This window comes from Homalodisca vitripennis, chromosome 7, assembly GCF_021130785.1.
Source record: "Homalodisca vitripennis isolate AUS2020 chromosome 7, UT_GWSS_2.1, whole genome shotgun sequence".
Taxonomy (NCBI): Eukaryota; Metazoa; Arthropoda; class Insecta; order Hemiptera; family Cicadellidae; genus Homalodisca; species Homalodisca vitripennis.
The window spans coordinates 107,754,142-107,772,589 of record NC_060213.1 but is presented as its reverse complement, the minus strand read 5'-3'; the positions used below and the strand labels follow the sequence as shown (position 1 = coordinate 107,772,589).

General features: G+C 32.9%; 1 protein-coding gene across 1 annotated transcript; it reads left to right on the top strand.

Annotated features, from left to right (window-relative positions):
* Positions 1 to 414: 414 nt before the first annotated feature.
* Positions 415 to 12,317, top strand: LOC124366171 (calcitonin gene-related peptide type 1 receptor). The gene is made up of 8 exons (XM_046822523.1): positions 415 to 564; positions 1,989 to 2,206; positions 2,902 to 3,078; positions 4,218 to 4,341; positions 4,836 to 4,877; positions 6,227 to 6,316; positions 8,195 to 8,240; positions 10,142 to 12,317. The coding sequence occupies exons 1-7, from the start codon at positions 469 to 471 to the stop codon at positions 8,234 to 8,236; spliced, it is 789 nt and encodes a 262-aa protein (XP_046678479.1). The 5' UTR covers positions 415 to 468; the 3' UTR covers positions 8,237 to 8,240; positions 10,142 to 12,317.
* The last annotated feature ends 6,131 nt before the right edge of the window (positions 12,318 to 18,448 follow it).

Below are 18,448 nucleotides of genomic sequence, written 5' to 3'. Positions count from 1 at the left end.
TATCAATCAACCATACCAATACTTTGAGAGATTGTTTTAATCTCTACTTCAGTGTCTTTGATTACAGTCATCATTTTCCTCAAAGCATTTCTCAAATACTAAACGTACTGTTATCAGATGATTTATGGCATGGATTTTTCATTATGTAATTTTGTTCGAACAGGATGGAATTATTAAATTTAAAACAAATCTATTTAATAAATTTACCTACTTAGAGTTTTAAAATGTTGTTTAATCCAAGGCACGTTTTATCATGCATCAGCTTAATGATTAGTAGACAATTATAAATGTTTTTGCCACACTGGAACCAGTTTATTGAAATTGTGTAAAAAAATTAATCCTTAGTTTCTTGCTATATATTGTTGTAATACTGGCGATTAAAGAAAATCAAAATATCGTAACACTTTTAACCAACATAAAATCCAATTTATCCTCAGATCCTTGCGGTGTCCAAGGATAACGCTCCACATGAATCTCTTCACATCCTTCGCTGCCAACAATGCCCTGTGGGTGATGTGGTACAGGCTGGTCGTCCCTTATCCTGAGATCGTTCGCAACAACGGGGTGAGTATTCTGTACTTGTGCAAATGTGTAGGTACAGAACAGAATATGCAGATTGATACTTCAGTATAATGCAGAAAATATTTTAGCAGAATTAGAACAAATTCATACTGAACTAATAACATGTTTTTTTTTACTAGCAGGAAAATAAAAACATTAAGCAAGATTGAATGTTCTAAAGAAACTTAGTTAAATCTACAAATGAGCAACTATATGCCTTTCAGATGGCTTCCGTCAGCCGGTTTACTCATGGCGGCTTTTTATCTTATCTTTGTTTACGATAAACAAATCCTCGCCAAATATGCCGTAAGGCGCATGACACAGCAGTAATAAATTACGTTTCTTACTGAACAAATAGTGCTTCGACACTGAACAGTCGTTTTTAGGTACATTGGAAAAATGACGTACACAGGGCGATCTCAGAATCCTCTTATTGTACGTCCAAGACATGACGATGATTAATAATTAAACAAAATAAGAATTGTATTGATATTATCTTTTTAACAGAAATATTAAAATAGCACAAGGCTATATACAATTTATTTTATCTATTTAAGTTTCTATCAGTTTTTAAATCTTTATTTGTTAATTCTTTGTTTGAAGTTTATTTTTGAAGATGGAAGGGTTTTGAAGGAGACAGGATTTTTCCGGACATTTGGCATCGTTCAGTGATGAAAAAAAAAACAGTAACACTAATTTGTAATTGTAGTATACCAATACAATGTTTTTGTTGTTTTTTTTACGATGAAGTTACGATGAAAGTAACCAAATTAACGTAACGAAGGAATAGGCACACAGACTAATATACAGATGTACCAACTGCCCTTTTATATTTTTTTCCCAAAACTCAATGTAGCTGTTCCTTTAACCACCAAGAACCAAAGTACTAAGTTTTAAGTACTTGGGACCATTCTATCAAGATTTGTTCCACAGACAGGAAAACGGATAGACAGACAGATGAACTGTCCATTGACTATTTGATTTCAAAATCAATAGCGATCTTCTTTGAAATAAGAAGAACCTATGTACCATGGTTCAAGTATATAGAACCATTCTAAAAAGAATTATTTTACAGTCGGGAAAACGAACAGACAGACGGACTACCCTTTGACTTTTTTGCGTCAAATTTAATAGGGCTTTCTCTTGAACCAAGAAGAGCCTATTTACTATGTTTAAAGTGTGTAGGACCATTCTAACAAGAGTTATCGTACAACGTACAAACTCGGCACTATTTCAGGGGCTAAGACGTATGATTAATGACGCTACTTTATACTAAAGCAACTTACACTATCTTACACTGGTAGATGAATACTGTTTCCATCATCTTAAAACCATTGCTGGATTTTTCTACAGACTCTTCTTTTTGTGATTGATACCCATCTTATAGACCCTCTAGTTGTACTTTACAATATGTTTGTCAACTGCAGGTCGGCTGCCAGCTCCTCCACGTGGTGCTCCACTACTTCCTGCTGACCAATTACTCGTGGATGTTGGCCGAGGGCTTCTACCTGCACACTCTACTCGTATCCGCCTTCATCTCCGAGGAGCGGCTGGTCAAGTGGCTCACGGGTCTCGGGTGGACTCTACCCGCTCTCTTCATCCTGGTCTATACCGTCCTGAGGCTCCTCTTTGGTGATGTTGAGCAGTAGGTATTTGTTGGATCAGTGTCTCAAACTATGTCAAGAAAAAGTTAGTACGCCTATATTCCTCATTGACGAGAACATTAGGTACCTTTAACTGCTTCAACCAGAGTCTTGAGCCTTTTCACAGTTGCACAAATCATTAAAGGTTTGGCACTTTTGTCATAACAAAAACATTTATTTAACTCATAAATTTCTATATAAAGTATAATTTAAAGAGGGTCATTAAAAGATTATCCATGCATATAATGCGGTTACAATTTTATTCATATTGACAGTGTTGGCAACAGAAAAGTATTTTCCTTGATTTTTATTTTAAACTCTAGACTTACATTATACTTCGTTTTTCACCACCAGGTATTAATTTTATACAATAAACATTTTTAGGTTCGTGCTGTGTTGTGAATATTATAATGTTTTCAGATTATGTGTCAAATTAAATGTATAGTACAATAAGGTGTGGCTATGTTTTTTTTTATTTGGTTACAAATTTTTATATGCTTTCAACAACAAATCATACCACTGTAAGAATCTCATCTAAATGAACCAATTGTTGCTAGTTCAAAATTCAAAATTACTATTAAAGTTTGCTATAAACCCCGTTTTTTATGAACAAACAAATAGCAAATAATCAGCATTGTTGGAGAAATTACAATTCTTATCGTCGTATACCCATACCGTGCTCCTTTGCATCCTTCAGGTGTTGGATCAACGAGAGCCCCTATACCAACGTCCTGATAGTGCTGGTGTGCTTCTCGATGGCGCTGAACCTCGTGTTCCTGTGTAACATTGTGCGGGTCCTGTTGATCAAGCTGAGGGCTGGCCCTAGTCATCTCGCCAACAACAGACCTTCCCGCACCCTTCTACAGGCTCTCAGGTGAGGACGATAGTATACGATAGAATATACAATAGTAAACACAACAAATTGTAACCATGTTTAAAAAATTTAACTGCAACCCTTAAATATATTATTTTACAGTTTAAAATAAAACACTATCATACTGAAGTTGTTTAGAATTCTATTCCATATAACGCTGCTCATTTAGAATTAAGCGTGTTCTTCATTACTGTGGTACATTGCTGAGTTTTTAAAGGTGTACGGATTTAAAATATTTCATTTGATTGTTAAATCAAGTAAATAGTATTTGAAATTGATTACAAAAATACAGAGGAATGTTTATGAAACATACTAGAAGGAGGAATGTGTGCGGCCGACAGCCAACACACATGCGAGGCACGCTAGACTTGTAGGCAGGCTCTAGTTGCGCAATTCAGTCATAATAAAGCTTTTAGAGATATAATAAATTGTGTACGATAAGAATTAATGTTAATTAAAGTGTAAAAATTTCCTCATTAATATTAGATCGAGTTTATTCTGTGATTATATTGTTCTCTTCTTTTGTTAAGTTGTAAAAATACCGTTTTATTAGGATGCATACGGAATAACTACTCAAGTAAGCAAATTAGCAATGTCATTTACATGAAGCGTATATGTGCAAGATTTTAAAGCAAAATTATCTGTGTTTGCACGTTTCTATTTGTCCTTTTACAATTCCATTTTTCATCTTCACCAGAAGATGTTTCGGAAGACCAAACATCATATTTTTATTTTGAAAACGTATTTAACTAAGTTTGAAGTACAGTTCCTGTGACTAAAAGTGCGGATGAAGTTTGTGCTAGTGTAGGACTCCGGATGGTGGCACCTCAATGCCAAGCTTGCCACTTGAACGCCACCAACCCATCCAACAATCTTACCACACCTTCCAGCCTTTAGTTGAAATTCCCCTCAGATATTTCTATGATGTCACAATTATGCACCTTCAACAACTTCCTTTTATTTTGAGAAATGGTCATTTTAAAACAAAACAAAAACTGACCTCGTTAAGTTAGATTTGTATGTATACTTACTTCTTTGTTTAAAGTTTGTTGTTGACGATGGAAGGTTTGACAGGATTTCGGACATTTGACATCGTTCAGGTTACAAAAGGTATAGGTATACTTACTTGCTGTTCCTAGGGCGACACTTTTGCTCCTGCCGCTTCTGGGACTCCACTACCTGCTCACGCCCTTCCGCCCTTTGCCAGGACACCCTTTAGAGCACTCTTACGAAGTTACTTCAGCCATCACTGCTTCCTTCCAGGTAAAAACCATTAATCTAAAAAGGAATTATTGTTTATTCTTGCGTCATTGCACGCTGTGATAATAGGCAATCCTTCGGGAAAATTTTGTTCCTTTGAAAGTATGCACATACGCGTTAATATTATGTAAGTTGGTACAGAATGATTTAATGCAAAATATTATTGATATGCAACATACAAATTCTAAATTTCCAGATCTTTTAACAACTCGTGATAAACCAGGAATCAACATTTCATAACGTTTAGAATTCATTTAAGCGCAAGCACACGAAATTTTTTGTAATAAAGCTGTAGCATGAGAGGTAAAATACTGTCTTTATAAAAGCAATCTCTAACTGAACATGATAATTAGAACACGTAGCATCTGCGCAGCTGAAATTCCATGCTCATTATGTTTACCTCATAATGATCATCATGCGTCTCTTGAGGTACATTTCTGTTGTTCTTGAAACTTCATTAATATTTCAGTAGTACTAATCAGGATTTCGTTTTTCAGGGCTTGTGTGTAGCAACGCTATTTTGTTTCTGCAACGGAGAGGTGAGTATTTCTATTGCACAAATGATTTGTTAAATTGAATAATAGAAAATTAATTAGCGAATACAAAGATTGAAATGGTTTACATTAAAACTGCATGACTCTATTAGCAATATCATTAGTAATATTTTGTAATTAAAATTGTTAAGGAAACCACTAAAAGTAAATTTGATAGTCTATTATTAATAGCAGTCTTATCTAAATATGTTCTTAATACTTTGAACACCTAATCCTTGTATTGTAACTAAATAACAATTCCGTTAACTAAATTTTGGAAAGTTTCTGTATCAGTATAAATATATTTTTATGCAACAGAGTACAACTTAGTAACAAAGATACAAACTTAAGATATTTTGTTAATTATATTTTTATCAAGACAATTATTTAGATGTACTTCTGCAACACATTAGTTGCTTATATCATTTCTGTCACACAAAATTACGTTTAGAGTAATATGATAGTACATTTCAACATTTTAAAGGTATTATTATTCAAAAATTATTCGAAAACTCGTGATTTGGTGTGGAAATAGACTGCGTTTACTCTTAATCTGTGCTATATAAGATATAGGTACTTACGTCTAATAATACGTTTGAAAATAGTGATTTCATCAAACGTGAAGGAAACAGGGGTTTTCCGAACATTTGCCAATGTTCAGTGATATAAGAAATCAGTAACACTAAGTCACAAATTATATAAAATAACTGCTATTTTTTATGTAAAATGTGTCTGAAATGTGCTTATAATTGTAAATCGTTTTGCAATAATTATGTATTCCCACACTCTAACGTGGAAAATTATATTAATGTGTATATTTGCCCGTTTTGAGTTGTGTTTTACACTATGTTGTAGTGGAAGTTGACGTAAAATTATATTTTTTGGTAGAAAATGTCATGACGTATATCTCATGAAGGAAGATGTCATGACGTATATCTATCTCATGAACGAATATGTCATGACGTATAGCTCATGAAGGAAGATGTCATGACGTATATCTCATGAACGAATATGTCATGACGTATAGCTCATGAACGAATATGTCATGACGTATATCTCATGAAGGAAGATGTCATGACGTATATCTCATGAACGAATATGTCATGACGTATATCTCATGAAGGAAGATGTCATGACGTATATCTCATGAACGAATATGTCATGACGTATAGCTCATGATGGAAGATGTCATGACGTATATCTCATGAAGGAAGATGTCATGACGTATATCTCATGAACGAATATGTCATGACGTATAGCTCATGAAGGAAGATGTCATGACGTATATCTCATGAACGAATATGTCGTGACGTATAGCTCATGATGGAAGATATCGTGACATTTCGTGTTTGCAGGTGATTGCTCAAATGAAGAGGCGGTGGCAGTACTCCAGCTTCCGGCCTCGAGCCAACTCCTACACCGCCACGACGGTCTCGGTACGTCAGGTTAGCCTGTGATGTCCTTCTCTGCATCATTGCACCCTGTATGTGTGTCGCATTCTAGCACATTCTATGTCGGAAGGATCTAAGGACGAATCTCTGTTAGATTCAACTTTCAAAACCCTCTTTATTTGTTGATATCAACTTGAATGATCAATCCTTGTATATCCTGTATTCAAATTAAATAAACGAAAGCGTACTGAATTCCGATATAAAATATAATGGTCATGATGATTCATAGAGATTGAATGCCCTAGATCCTTCGTATATTTCATGCTGTTTTCACTTTTTGCTTTGATGTTTATCAGGGTGTATGCAGTGTATGATGTTTAAAAAAATCAGATATCAACGGTGCATTGCATTACTTCAATATTCGTCCTCCCCTGTGAATATAAAATGGGGTTTCAACAATTATCTTTACCATATCACATTTTTCTTAGCTTGACACGGTGAAAATCCTACGAGTGTCATAAAACACGAAATTTAAAGTTAAACCAGATACAGACAATCCTATTACAACCGACTTTTGACCAAACGTTGCAACTTTTAGTCTCGTATTTAGATTCTGATACATCTGTTATTGATGAGTATGACGGTTATTTTTAAGGCAGGAATACGAGGAAACCCCTCATACCACTTAGTCCTCGAAGGCTCTTAGAGCTTCTTCCGGAGTGACAGGATATTTAGGATAGGTAAGGTTGAGGGTCACCTTGGCAAAAGAAGAGGATAGCCCTGTTTTTATCCTTTTATAGCCCAAACGGGAAGGGGGTACCGGAGGAAACAATACTTCCTCATGTTTAGATTTCAAAGCCATTAACATGAAGGAAGACCCCTCACACCAACAGTCATCTTCCACAGTGAACTATATGTATAGGCCAGCCCTTTCTACCCAAATATTTCGACATTTTCTGTTAGTGCTATTTTGCTCCTGGATATCAATTTGGTGGCCTATATTTAAGAGACACACCGGTTTTCCTGTACCCATAATGTTTATTGGCAGGTTCTACTGTCAGAAGTGAACCATCCGGGGGGAGGGATTAGACCGATAGCCTACAAGCTAATAAAAATATGATCTAGGAAAAAGATTTTTGTTTAATATTTTTAACCCTTTAGTTAGCCTCATATTTCGATACCCAGCAAACTAACGAGACTGATGAAAAATTCCTTACTGAATTCCTCGATTTCTTTTAAAATGTGATTATGAGATTATTATATTTTAAATGCAAATTTTGGTTTTCGGCACATATACTACTTGAGTATTTTTGAACTTCATACACCCTGATTCTCAATTTCCCTTAATGTTTATATTTATAATACTGCATGTATGCAGCGTACCTCATAATTTATAACGAGTGTTGGTTTGATGATATGGTAAAATTTCAAACCAATCCTCCGTTATTGATTGATATTTGACTGCAAATGTCTTATTGTATTATAGTGTTTTTATATTTTTTCACTATTTGTTATCTTATAGAATTTGATTCACTTGTTACAAACTGGTATATTACTATGTTTGTCATTATAAATTATTATATAACTAATAAAAGATCATAGTGTACGACAAACTTAATGTTCATTGATTGCTTGTGAATTTTTAAAACTATAATTTTAAAAACCTGAACATTTAAATTAGTTTAATTTTACGATCAAACTCAAAATATTAGTTCACTTAATTACCATAATTTTAGGGATGAAATGGATATGACAGTAAATTCCAAAATAAGTTCTTCATATTTTAATTAAGGGACATCTTCTAATTGATATTGTTTTCTCCACATTTAATTTTTATTACCATAAGGTCGAATTCACACAATTATAGCTTGTTATTTCAGTTCAGCTGGCATGGTCCAATAGTCTATCTGACGTTTTTTATTCATTTTTCAGAAGTTAGAACATTCGGATGAAGTTTTGCTGTCAAGACTATAAAAAGGTTTGCAACTTTTAACACAAAATTAAGCTAAAAGCAAATGTAGTAATGCATTTTTAAAAGATAAAAATTGTTTACTTGAATACAAATAGATGAAGCTATTGCTAGTTTTAGAATTAGTCGTAGTATGTAGCATTTAATTATTCAGTTATCTTGAACACATACTTAAGAAATATAATTAATGTCATTATAACTTCTTTATTTTTAGAAGTGATTTTAGGCACAACACGTAAATACACGTAATTTATTCTACCACATCATCACATTCTTAAATCTTCTCTTGACCTAAAGTGTACTTAAAAACATTTATGAAACATAAACAAAACATATTATTTTTAAAACATAAGAAGAATAAAATTAAAGATTAATTTCTTGTTTTCAAAATAGTAGTAACATTTCTTAAACAATTTTTCATTAACACATAATAAACGTTAACATTTTGAACTTTTTTTTTCAAATTAAACATTTTTTAATTATATTGTAATCGACAAGCCGTGTTTCTGTGATTCTGATAGACCTTTACTTTTCATTTTTATACTAAATTTAATCGCGTAAGAGACTTTACTAAGTACAGGAGGTATATTCCCTGGACGGGGTATATCACATGTGATATATAACCATCGAATTCTATCTTTTGTATGTAGAAATAAAAGTCCGAGAAATATTGTGTCTATGTACAGGAATTTTGCTAGCTCCCTTTGTTGACTGTCAGACGATTACATTACATACCAGCTATATGAACATACTGAAAGGAATGCTAAATTATTAATTTTAAGACTTTAATTTGATGGAAATATGTATAATACTGGTATTAAACTTAACTTATTAAAAACGTACCTTAGCTATAAAGTATTTGTATTATGTTGATTCAACACCTCGTTTTAGTTTTATAGTATATTCACACAGTTGTAGATCTATAGTTCTTTTATTTTATTGTGGCCTTACACCGTATGTAATGTTCTTATTATTTTTATTCTATTTTATAATTCTATTAAATTAATAAATAATAATTAGTTATTCGATTATAATTCGCAGAGTTGACTATATATGAGCTTGTTTTATATGTATACCTTATTCATATTTTATAAAGTTCAGCGGAATATTTTTTAAATGCTTAATTTAGCCATCAAACCTAAATTATAAACAAAAAAACCGATTTCTTGGCAAAGTTCATTGCTAGTAAGAACTTTAAATCTGACAAAAAGTTATATTTCATTCATCAATTTCAAAATGGCGTTTTCAAATGTTGTTAAAATACACCAACTTAAAATGACAAAATTATTCGACATTTGTCTTGAAAGTTATGAAAGGGAAACCACTCATACAACAGCCCTAATTTTATATTATCACTACAGTAGATAATAGTTTCATTTTAATGTAGTCTTTAACGACTACATTAATTTTATTTAGTAAGCATCTTGTATGCATACAATTTTGTCATTTTTAAGTTGTGTTAGTTCCAAAAGGCTGATATATGAAATTATATAAATAATGTTTTAATGTTACAAAATCGAAGTGCTTGGAAAATAAAATTTGCAAGTTTGGGTTTGAATGAAGTAAACTTTTATCTCTAAATACACAAAATGTGTATAGCGGATAAATAATGCTGAAGTTAGTAAATCTTATTTGAATAAAAATGATATATACAATCCAAGAGTGCTCAACCAATTCAGCATTTTTGTGACAACTTTAAATCACTACTATTGATATATCTTTAACTTTTTATAATCTAACTGAATTCATGTACATTTTGTTTTAAGGCTCAAACAATCTGGTAGTTTGATTTCGTTGTAATTGAGATGAAGAGTAATTCTTGCGCACAAAAACTTAACTGTACGCATCTGTTGTTTCTCAGGTTTGATGTAGTGAGACCATTAGCCGGTACAGGTTTGGTTTGATTACAGTTCGTGAGGTCTACGGCAGGGCCAACCACAGGAGAGGATAACGTCTGAGCGGGTTAGGGTCCCCGCCGAGTGAAGGACAGAACGTGGAGGCTCCAGGAGCGAAACTTTGAGGACCACTCGTCACTTTCAGACTCCAGAACCTCCTGTACCTAGCGTAACTTACCGCTCACTGTCATTAAAGTACACGAGTGCGGTCGTTCCAGCTTAGAAGAATAACTAGAATATTCCCTTATTTTGTCATCCACCACCATCAACTTGACTAATGGGTAGAACTGGTTAAGCTCAGAATTCCAGAGTATTTCCTACGCTTTGTTTATAAAGTACGATGATTACGTTTCAGTCAAAACGGCTTAAAATTAGTTCGTCAGAGTCATGATGAACTAACAATTCTTTTATTCCGGTCGATAAATTCTTTGTTACTGACTCCATTATGTAACGCCCCCTTTTCTACCGTTACTGTATAACGCTTGGAATGAAAAAAGTGAGATTTTTGGGAGGAATTTTTACCGAAATATATTATTCAAAATGTGGTTTCAATTATAATTCCTTAACAACTATACGTTTCATAGGCGAGTGTGTTGAAGCCATTTAAAACGAGAGTATTTTCAGTGCTGATTTCGGTTTCAATAGATTCTTTTGTTCCTGCATTCCTTACACTGGATTACAGTAGACTAATACAGTATGATTTCAAGACTTAGTTATCAATAAATATATACTTCTTTGCATGTGTACAAAGGCACGATTAATAAAATCAGGACTACACAATTCCTTCATACTCACTCCAAATCCTCTAGATAATTAAGAATTTAAATAAATTATAATTTTTTATGAATCACATAAAGCAGTGTATAGTAAAGCATTTTAATAAAATCCAAAACAAAATTTAGTTGGTAACAAGTTAAAAACAGTTTTGTACTTTATTCGATTACAGTAGACTAGTACACTATGATTCCAAGACTTAGTGACCCTCACTCCAAATCCTGTAAGTACTAAGAATTGAAATACACCATAACTTTTTATGGATCATGTAAAGCAACATATAGTAAAGCAGTTTAAATAAAATCCATATCAAATAAAAATTAACAACATTTTGTTAGTCACAAGTCAAAAACATTGTTTTACTTTATTGGGTTACATTAGACTAATACACTATGATTCCAAGACTTGGTTATCAATAAGTATATACTACTTAGCACGTGTACAAAAGCACGATTTATAAAATCAGGACTATGCAATTCCATTGCCTTCTCCCCAAATCCTTTAAGTAACTAACAATTGAAATAAATTATAACTTTTTATGGATTACGTAATTTTTTTATTGAATGGTTCAACTCGGCACTAAAGCTGGGCCAGTCTTAGTAGAGACTAACGGTATACCAGAACTTCGTGAGAAGCAGATTTTGATTGTTGCGCTCAATTTTTATAAATTTCTCAGAGTTTCCGCATGTCGAGTACCCACGTGAGTTACGGTATGAGTTAACTGGAGTACATAACTAACTAGTCAGAGGATGCATCCTCATTCATGTTATTACTAGGTTTAAGTTACTAGCCTGTAAGATAGTTTTATACGAATGTGCTATTGTGAGATTTATTTATTGTTGGGCGACATTTCAAAACTGTGTGATTTTTTATTTAATCATAGCAGTAACCAGTGATGTGTATGAGCAACGACGTATTTTTGTAGATGAGTTTTGTGATCTTATAATAAGAGTCTAAGTATTATGACGTTATTTTCAAGTGTATCTCAAACGATATCGCAATTAGTCAGTTTACTGCTATCATAAAATAGTTAAGTTTGATTTGATCATTTCTCCTTGTGTTCCTGTTAAAATTTGCGACGATCATTTGTAAACCGTTTCTAGCGTTATAGATTATACATTCTGTGTTACAGATTGAGCCCTGTACGGATCCAGTGTAACAGTGTTATGTATGCAACTTATGTTTTCATGGATATTGTTTTCCATCTCGCTTGCACTAATAGGTTTTGTATTTTATCGTTTGAATACGTACAACATATTCCTTCTCACCATAAATGAGTACCCAAGGTCATGCCGCTGGCAAGCTTTAGTTGTACATCCGAAACCAATGTGATATATCTTATGAGCATATGATATAGTTGTTGCGTGTATTGCTTTATTTTAATTGTTATGCGATGAAATATATAATTTTATACTGCCATGCGTTTCATTTTTGTGCCCTGCTTCTTACTGATATTATTAGGAGATTGATTGATGGGATTTACTTAAGCACTTTTTTTAGGAAACAGGTAATAACTACCAGGTTTCCTAGGCCTGGTAGTTGCCTCTCAGCCATCCGGCTTATTGTGCACCTTCTCCCAGGTTTAAGCTGTATCAAATCCCAGGCCTTTACAAAACCATGAGATCTTCTGAACAATGCTTTCCTGTTCCAACCCCTCTTCCGTATGCATAAGAACACCTAGGGATCTTGAGCGTTTGCTCTGTAATGCCGGACATTCAAATATGACGTGCTTGGCTGTTTCATCAGCCTCGCCACATTTCCTGCACAGTGTTTCCTGAACTGGAATACCTATTCTGTTCAGGTGACTTCGGAATACTTAAGCACTTAAAGTGTATAAGCTATTTATATTTTCAAATAACAGAGTTGAGAGAATTGTGTTCAAATTACACCTGGGTTTGAGATACTCTAACGCAAGAAACAGAAGAATTGTGCATATACTCGTGGCCGAACAAATTATTCTTATCAGATCTAATAGTACATAGGTTGTTTTTTTCTCTTTTAAGCCTCTTAACTTCGGCTATGTCGGCTTCGACGTACACTGGTTTATTTTCAAAGTACACACACTCTGTTTCGTGTCTATGCGTGATTGGCCCTCCCCGGGATTTGAACCAGTGATCTCTCAGTTAGTGCCGAGACTATAACCATTAGTCTGCGGAGGAGGACTACATTGGATGTTATAACTAATCGGTTAGTATTTAGTTGGTTCATTTTGAGAATATCTCGCCCACCAACACATGCGTTTTGGCAATCATCTGTTTTCAACTAAACAAAAATACTGTCAAGATTAATACTGAAACTTTGGAAAGCCTCCTTACGAAAACACCTTAAATCTTTTAACAATGTATATTATAACCGGCTTACGTTAACGTTTTGGAAATAACCTCCTCTCAGCATTTCCGTCACTGGAAAGTTATGATAAACAACGTTACTTAAAAGCCATTTTTCAGAATAAACCCTTCGAGTATCCTCTCCATCGGACCGCCCCTTCCATTTTGCCTGATTTGTTTTCGCGCCGCTCCATTATGTCAAGAGCTCTTCTCAGTCTTTAACCCCACCCTTCCCCCATCCCCAGGATTCTTTACATAATAGCTCACCTAATGGCCATACATCACTTACCGTTTTTGCTTGCCGGATAAGTGGAAAATGGCAGGATAAAGGATTGTAACTGTTGGATCGTCAGCATTTCAAATTTTAAAATTTGGAAACTGTTAATTTTCACATCTGATAAACAACCTTATTTTTTGTGCATGAACATTTGACAAGAAGCGGAGATAACTAGCGTGGTGGTTTACGAACGTTTGCCTTCACTGGCAGTTGTTCATGTTATAAGAAGACTAGCACTTACCCGCGCCTTTGCCCGCAATTTCTCTGCAGAATTTCATGTATTTTATTGAATAGCTACCACGATTTTAGTAACAATTGAACTGTTTTATACCAATATAGAAGAACCCCAAAGTCGAAGTCCGTAGCTTTCTTAACGAAAGCATTTATAATCTGATGCATTGGATATTTTGTGAAACGAAGTAATTAATAATAAATCAGGTAAACATTTTTCAGTTATCATTTTAAGAAGATAAGACAACAGCAAAATTTGGAGTAATTCTTATTTTAGGTTTTGCTCTTGAAAGAGTATTTGTGGTTCTTTTATATTTTCGATGAAAAATATGAATTTGCTATTTTTCCCCGATAAACATTTCCGTGAAGTTGGATGAAAATCAATACAGTTTTCAGAAGTGTATAGATAAAGATGTTTTGAGTTAAAATGACAAATTAATCCTAAATTCCACATCAATAATACTACGCTATAACACATTTCTATCCTTACATCAGAACATTAGTCATCCTTCATAATACGATGGAGTCCTGGGATACTTTTGAAATAAAATATCCCAAATTCTAGGTTAAGAGGAAATCATAATAGTGATAAGCAAATGCATATCATAAACAACACGTTTGTCATCCAGCTGTTTGTAGTGTGCTTTTAAGTTTTAACGAAGAAATACACTTTATGAATAAGCCTTACACATCTTTTTCGTATTTAGGCCGTCTTGTTGCCTAGATAGTCTGACGGACACAGGCTGTGGCTAAATTACCTCTTCAATACTCATTTGACTTCTTTTCAGTGAAATATCCGCAAGCCGTTACAATATTCTCCAAGCTTTCTGTTAGTTCCAAAGAATCAGAAAATCCCTCTACCCATATGTGCTCAGAAGTGTCTAGTTTCTTATATTACTGAAAATCAGTACGGTGGAGAAAAATGACGTAACTGACAAGGACATTGGACTTTGAATCTGGACTAGAGACAGCAAAGGTTTAATTTCTACCTTAATTTGAAATACACCAACAGTCTCGTAGTAATGACTTCCCTCTTCTTCTTAATCAGTAAGATTGATCACATCTTCTTTTATGTACAGGAGAGAATAAACACATTCGTGTCGTAGCGCAGAGAGGCTGATGAGATTGGATTGTTATACACGGATTTCATGGACCTTCTCACATTATAAAACATTCCTATAATAATCGATAATCATTGGTTGATACCATGTATTTTGAACCATTTAAACCACTGAATGACTGAACGTTCAAGGCTGGTGAGTTGGTACCTTAAATACGGAAAGGGAAACAGTGTATTTTAAATTACTTATGAGGTAACAAACACACATGTCAAATTCCATTTTCTTTCTTCAAAATCCATGCCTTTCTTCAGAGATTAAAATTCACGGAATCAAAGTGATGGGAGCTCTGTAACTGCCCCACCACGGCTTGGCTTCACCGATCCACGCAGGTTGTACCCTGGACCAACCGAGACAAGGTAAGGGTGATTATATGTAATTCATTCCATGTATCTTGACATAAAGAAAGACCGGTCTGAATGATGGGAACTTTAGCAGTTCTGACCATTCTCAACCGTGCAATTCATTGATTATCTTAAATTGACATATGATTGTGTAGTATTAATATGTCCGGGAGCAATATGTTAAATTATATCGATGGAGATTTTGACAAAGGCAGATCATGCCTACAAACATTATGTAATACTCTAAATCGGAGCTATCACTACTATTGACAAAAGTCGATTTTAGGTCAGAGCGTTTTTAAATATATGGCTCCTTAAAATAAATCCCCTAAAGAAAGAAAAAGTTAAATAATTACTAAATTCAGAAGGAACTTAGCTTCTAAAAATTAGGAAATTTTGTAGACAGAACCAAATAAAAACTCTGATAATAACAAATAAAAAGTGTTATAGTGCTTTTTAAAATAATTTACAAGGAAATTATATTCATCTATTAAAATAAAATTTTACATGATGACAATGTTAAAATTATAAAAATTATATGATAGGTTTTTAAGGAAATATTTTTTTATATATAACAAGCATGTTGTCCCCTCCAGTAATTTTTCATGTAGATATAGTAAATACTTTATACACATATCTCCAGTACTTTTTCTTTGGACCTTTCTTTAGTTGTATAATATTCAACCGTTGTAATAATAGTGCTTTAAATGGCTACCACTTCTCTTAGAATCATTAAAAAATTGTTAATAGAATGTTTGTTTTCATAAATTGTGCCTTAAACGGCTGTGCCCCAAGGTTTTTTTAATTAAACAAATATTTCAATCTAAAACGGATGCAAGACTGTAATACAAGGTTTAATTCCCAATTAAATATGTATAAATAATTTATTCTTTATACCCTTTGTATCTAGCAGTTTATAAAATTGCGTTTTGAAACGAAGTAACAAAATTAGTCCAATTAATAAGCCAATAATCATTAGGATACTATTTTTAGTTCAACCAATGATAAAAATAGTAATAAATTTGTAATTTATAGACGAAGCCGTGTCGAAACTGAAAGTACTCGTTAGGATTTAACTTTACTTTAATTAAACAAACTTTAAACAAATTAATAACTAAATTTTGTTCTTATGATATTAAAGGTTATTTTTAATAAAAATATAAATGATTATAAGGAAATTAGTTTTAATGGTTCAGTAACAAGCGATTTAACAAGGTGGAAAAGGGCAATTTGAACTTTTGTTTGAGTAACATTAGCTTCATAACAAGAGATTTTTCAATATTGTTTTCTTTTGATATTCTACAAAATTCGCTGATTTTAATCTGATTATAAATAATTTATAAGGTTTATAAGGTAGAAGTTCCGGAACACTCAGAGGCTCATTGATAAAATTCAGGATTTAAATTAGATATCATAAATATGTCAAAATACTTAATATTTTAAATTATTTTGTCAAAGGGGTTGATATTTATATGGCTATTGTTAAAAACTAAATTTATATTTGATTCCCAAAGATTCGTAATGTTCAAATTGTATTCACTAAACCATTGTGAAATTTCTTCTTATTGTGAAACAAATGTGTGGGGTTAATATAAAATTTTTTTATTTTTCTGTTTGGAAGTTAGCCAATTATAAGCACACAAACATCATATCGCAATTTTTTGTGTTCTCTTAAAAGAAACGTAAAAGTATATCGGGGTATATTAAAATACATTATATTTAAATTTTTTAAAGACGACGTTTTCACTATAATATTTATCCTATCGAAATTTTAAGTAACTGAAACATAATGTAAATTGTACAGATAGTATTTTATAATGATACATCCGTTTCTCCCATTAACAGTTTTCTTTGCATAGAACAAATTATCTTTCATTTTTATACAGTTTAAAACTTTAACTCTATGATCTTTGAACTCTTAAAATTTGCCCTTAGAATAAAACCAATAAATCTCGGGAGTAGTAATAAGTAATGAATTATATGAGGAAAAACAGGTGATAGCGTTCAATAACTAATCATACTGTTAGAAATGTGCTCATTGGCTGAGTGTAGCAAAGTCTATCACTCGCGGCGCTGAAAACCTAATTTACACGTGGCCGCACGATAACTAGAAAACGAACTTTTTCTTTTTTCTTTTTTTTTAAGGAGAATTTGATTCCCTTTTAAGCCTTAGTCTGTCCGTCCTCACGGGCCACTGGCCTGTGTGAGGAACTTTCAAATACAGTAGCTTCAGTTCTATGTAGGTTATGATGATGGTGAACGTCACTGTGGAATTTGTCTGAGGGTCACCGAAAATTTTACATTGTATCATGAGCAACAATGACGGCCATGAGAAAATCTCAAAACAAATAAATTTTAAAACAAACTGATAACAATCATATGACATTATTTATGATGTGACAAAGTAACACGTTTAGCTATAGACCTGGAAATTTATGCAAGCAATTTAATACCAAGGCCAACTATCTTGAAGTTCTCACAAATAAAACTTTATATTAAAGTACTCGGTACCAAGTGTTCAGTCACATCGTTTACCTAAACTACTTGTGGGGTTACATTTCGAACTAGTACAAATTGACAATTTATAAATGAACATATACTATTGATTAATAATTATTTTAAACTGATAAGTAACTAATAAAGTAATGAAATAGAGTATAAACTTATTTCATGTAAAACGTTTTATGTGTTACCACATTCTCTACATATACGTAGAACTACCTACAGGTGAGGAAAACAATAATTGTCAGTAATCTTACAATTCAACTATTTGCAGTTCCGAAACGAGAAAAGTGGAATTGGAATGAAAGTTTATCAAAATTGAAAAAGTTTGAAGAGATGTCTTTGCCACTTTCCTCTCTCTAGGGCACATTGTAACTCCTGATTACCTGAGCTTCTTCGTTCTGAAAATGTTATTGCAAGAAGCTTTTAGTTATTTATTTATATTTATATCAGAATTAAAACAGGTATTGAATAGTAATAACTTTAGAGAAGTTTAGGAGAATAACATCTTGTAAGGAAACTAGACTTACTACCAACAATTTTAAAAATGTAAAGATAACGTGTACTAAATAGATTTAATTATTGTTTGGACAAAATACACATTTGAATAAATGTTTATTCATTGATACAGATTAATCTCTTGAATGTTGTCTGTCAGCTTCATACATATATTCAATAACAATAAACTTTCTAAAATTAGGGAACTTACAACGTGAGAATATTGTTTCCTAGAACTTAACGTTGAATAT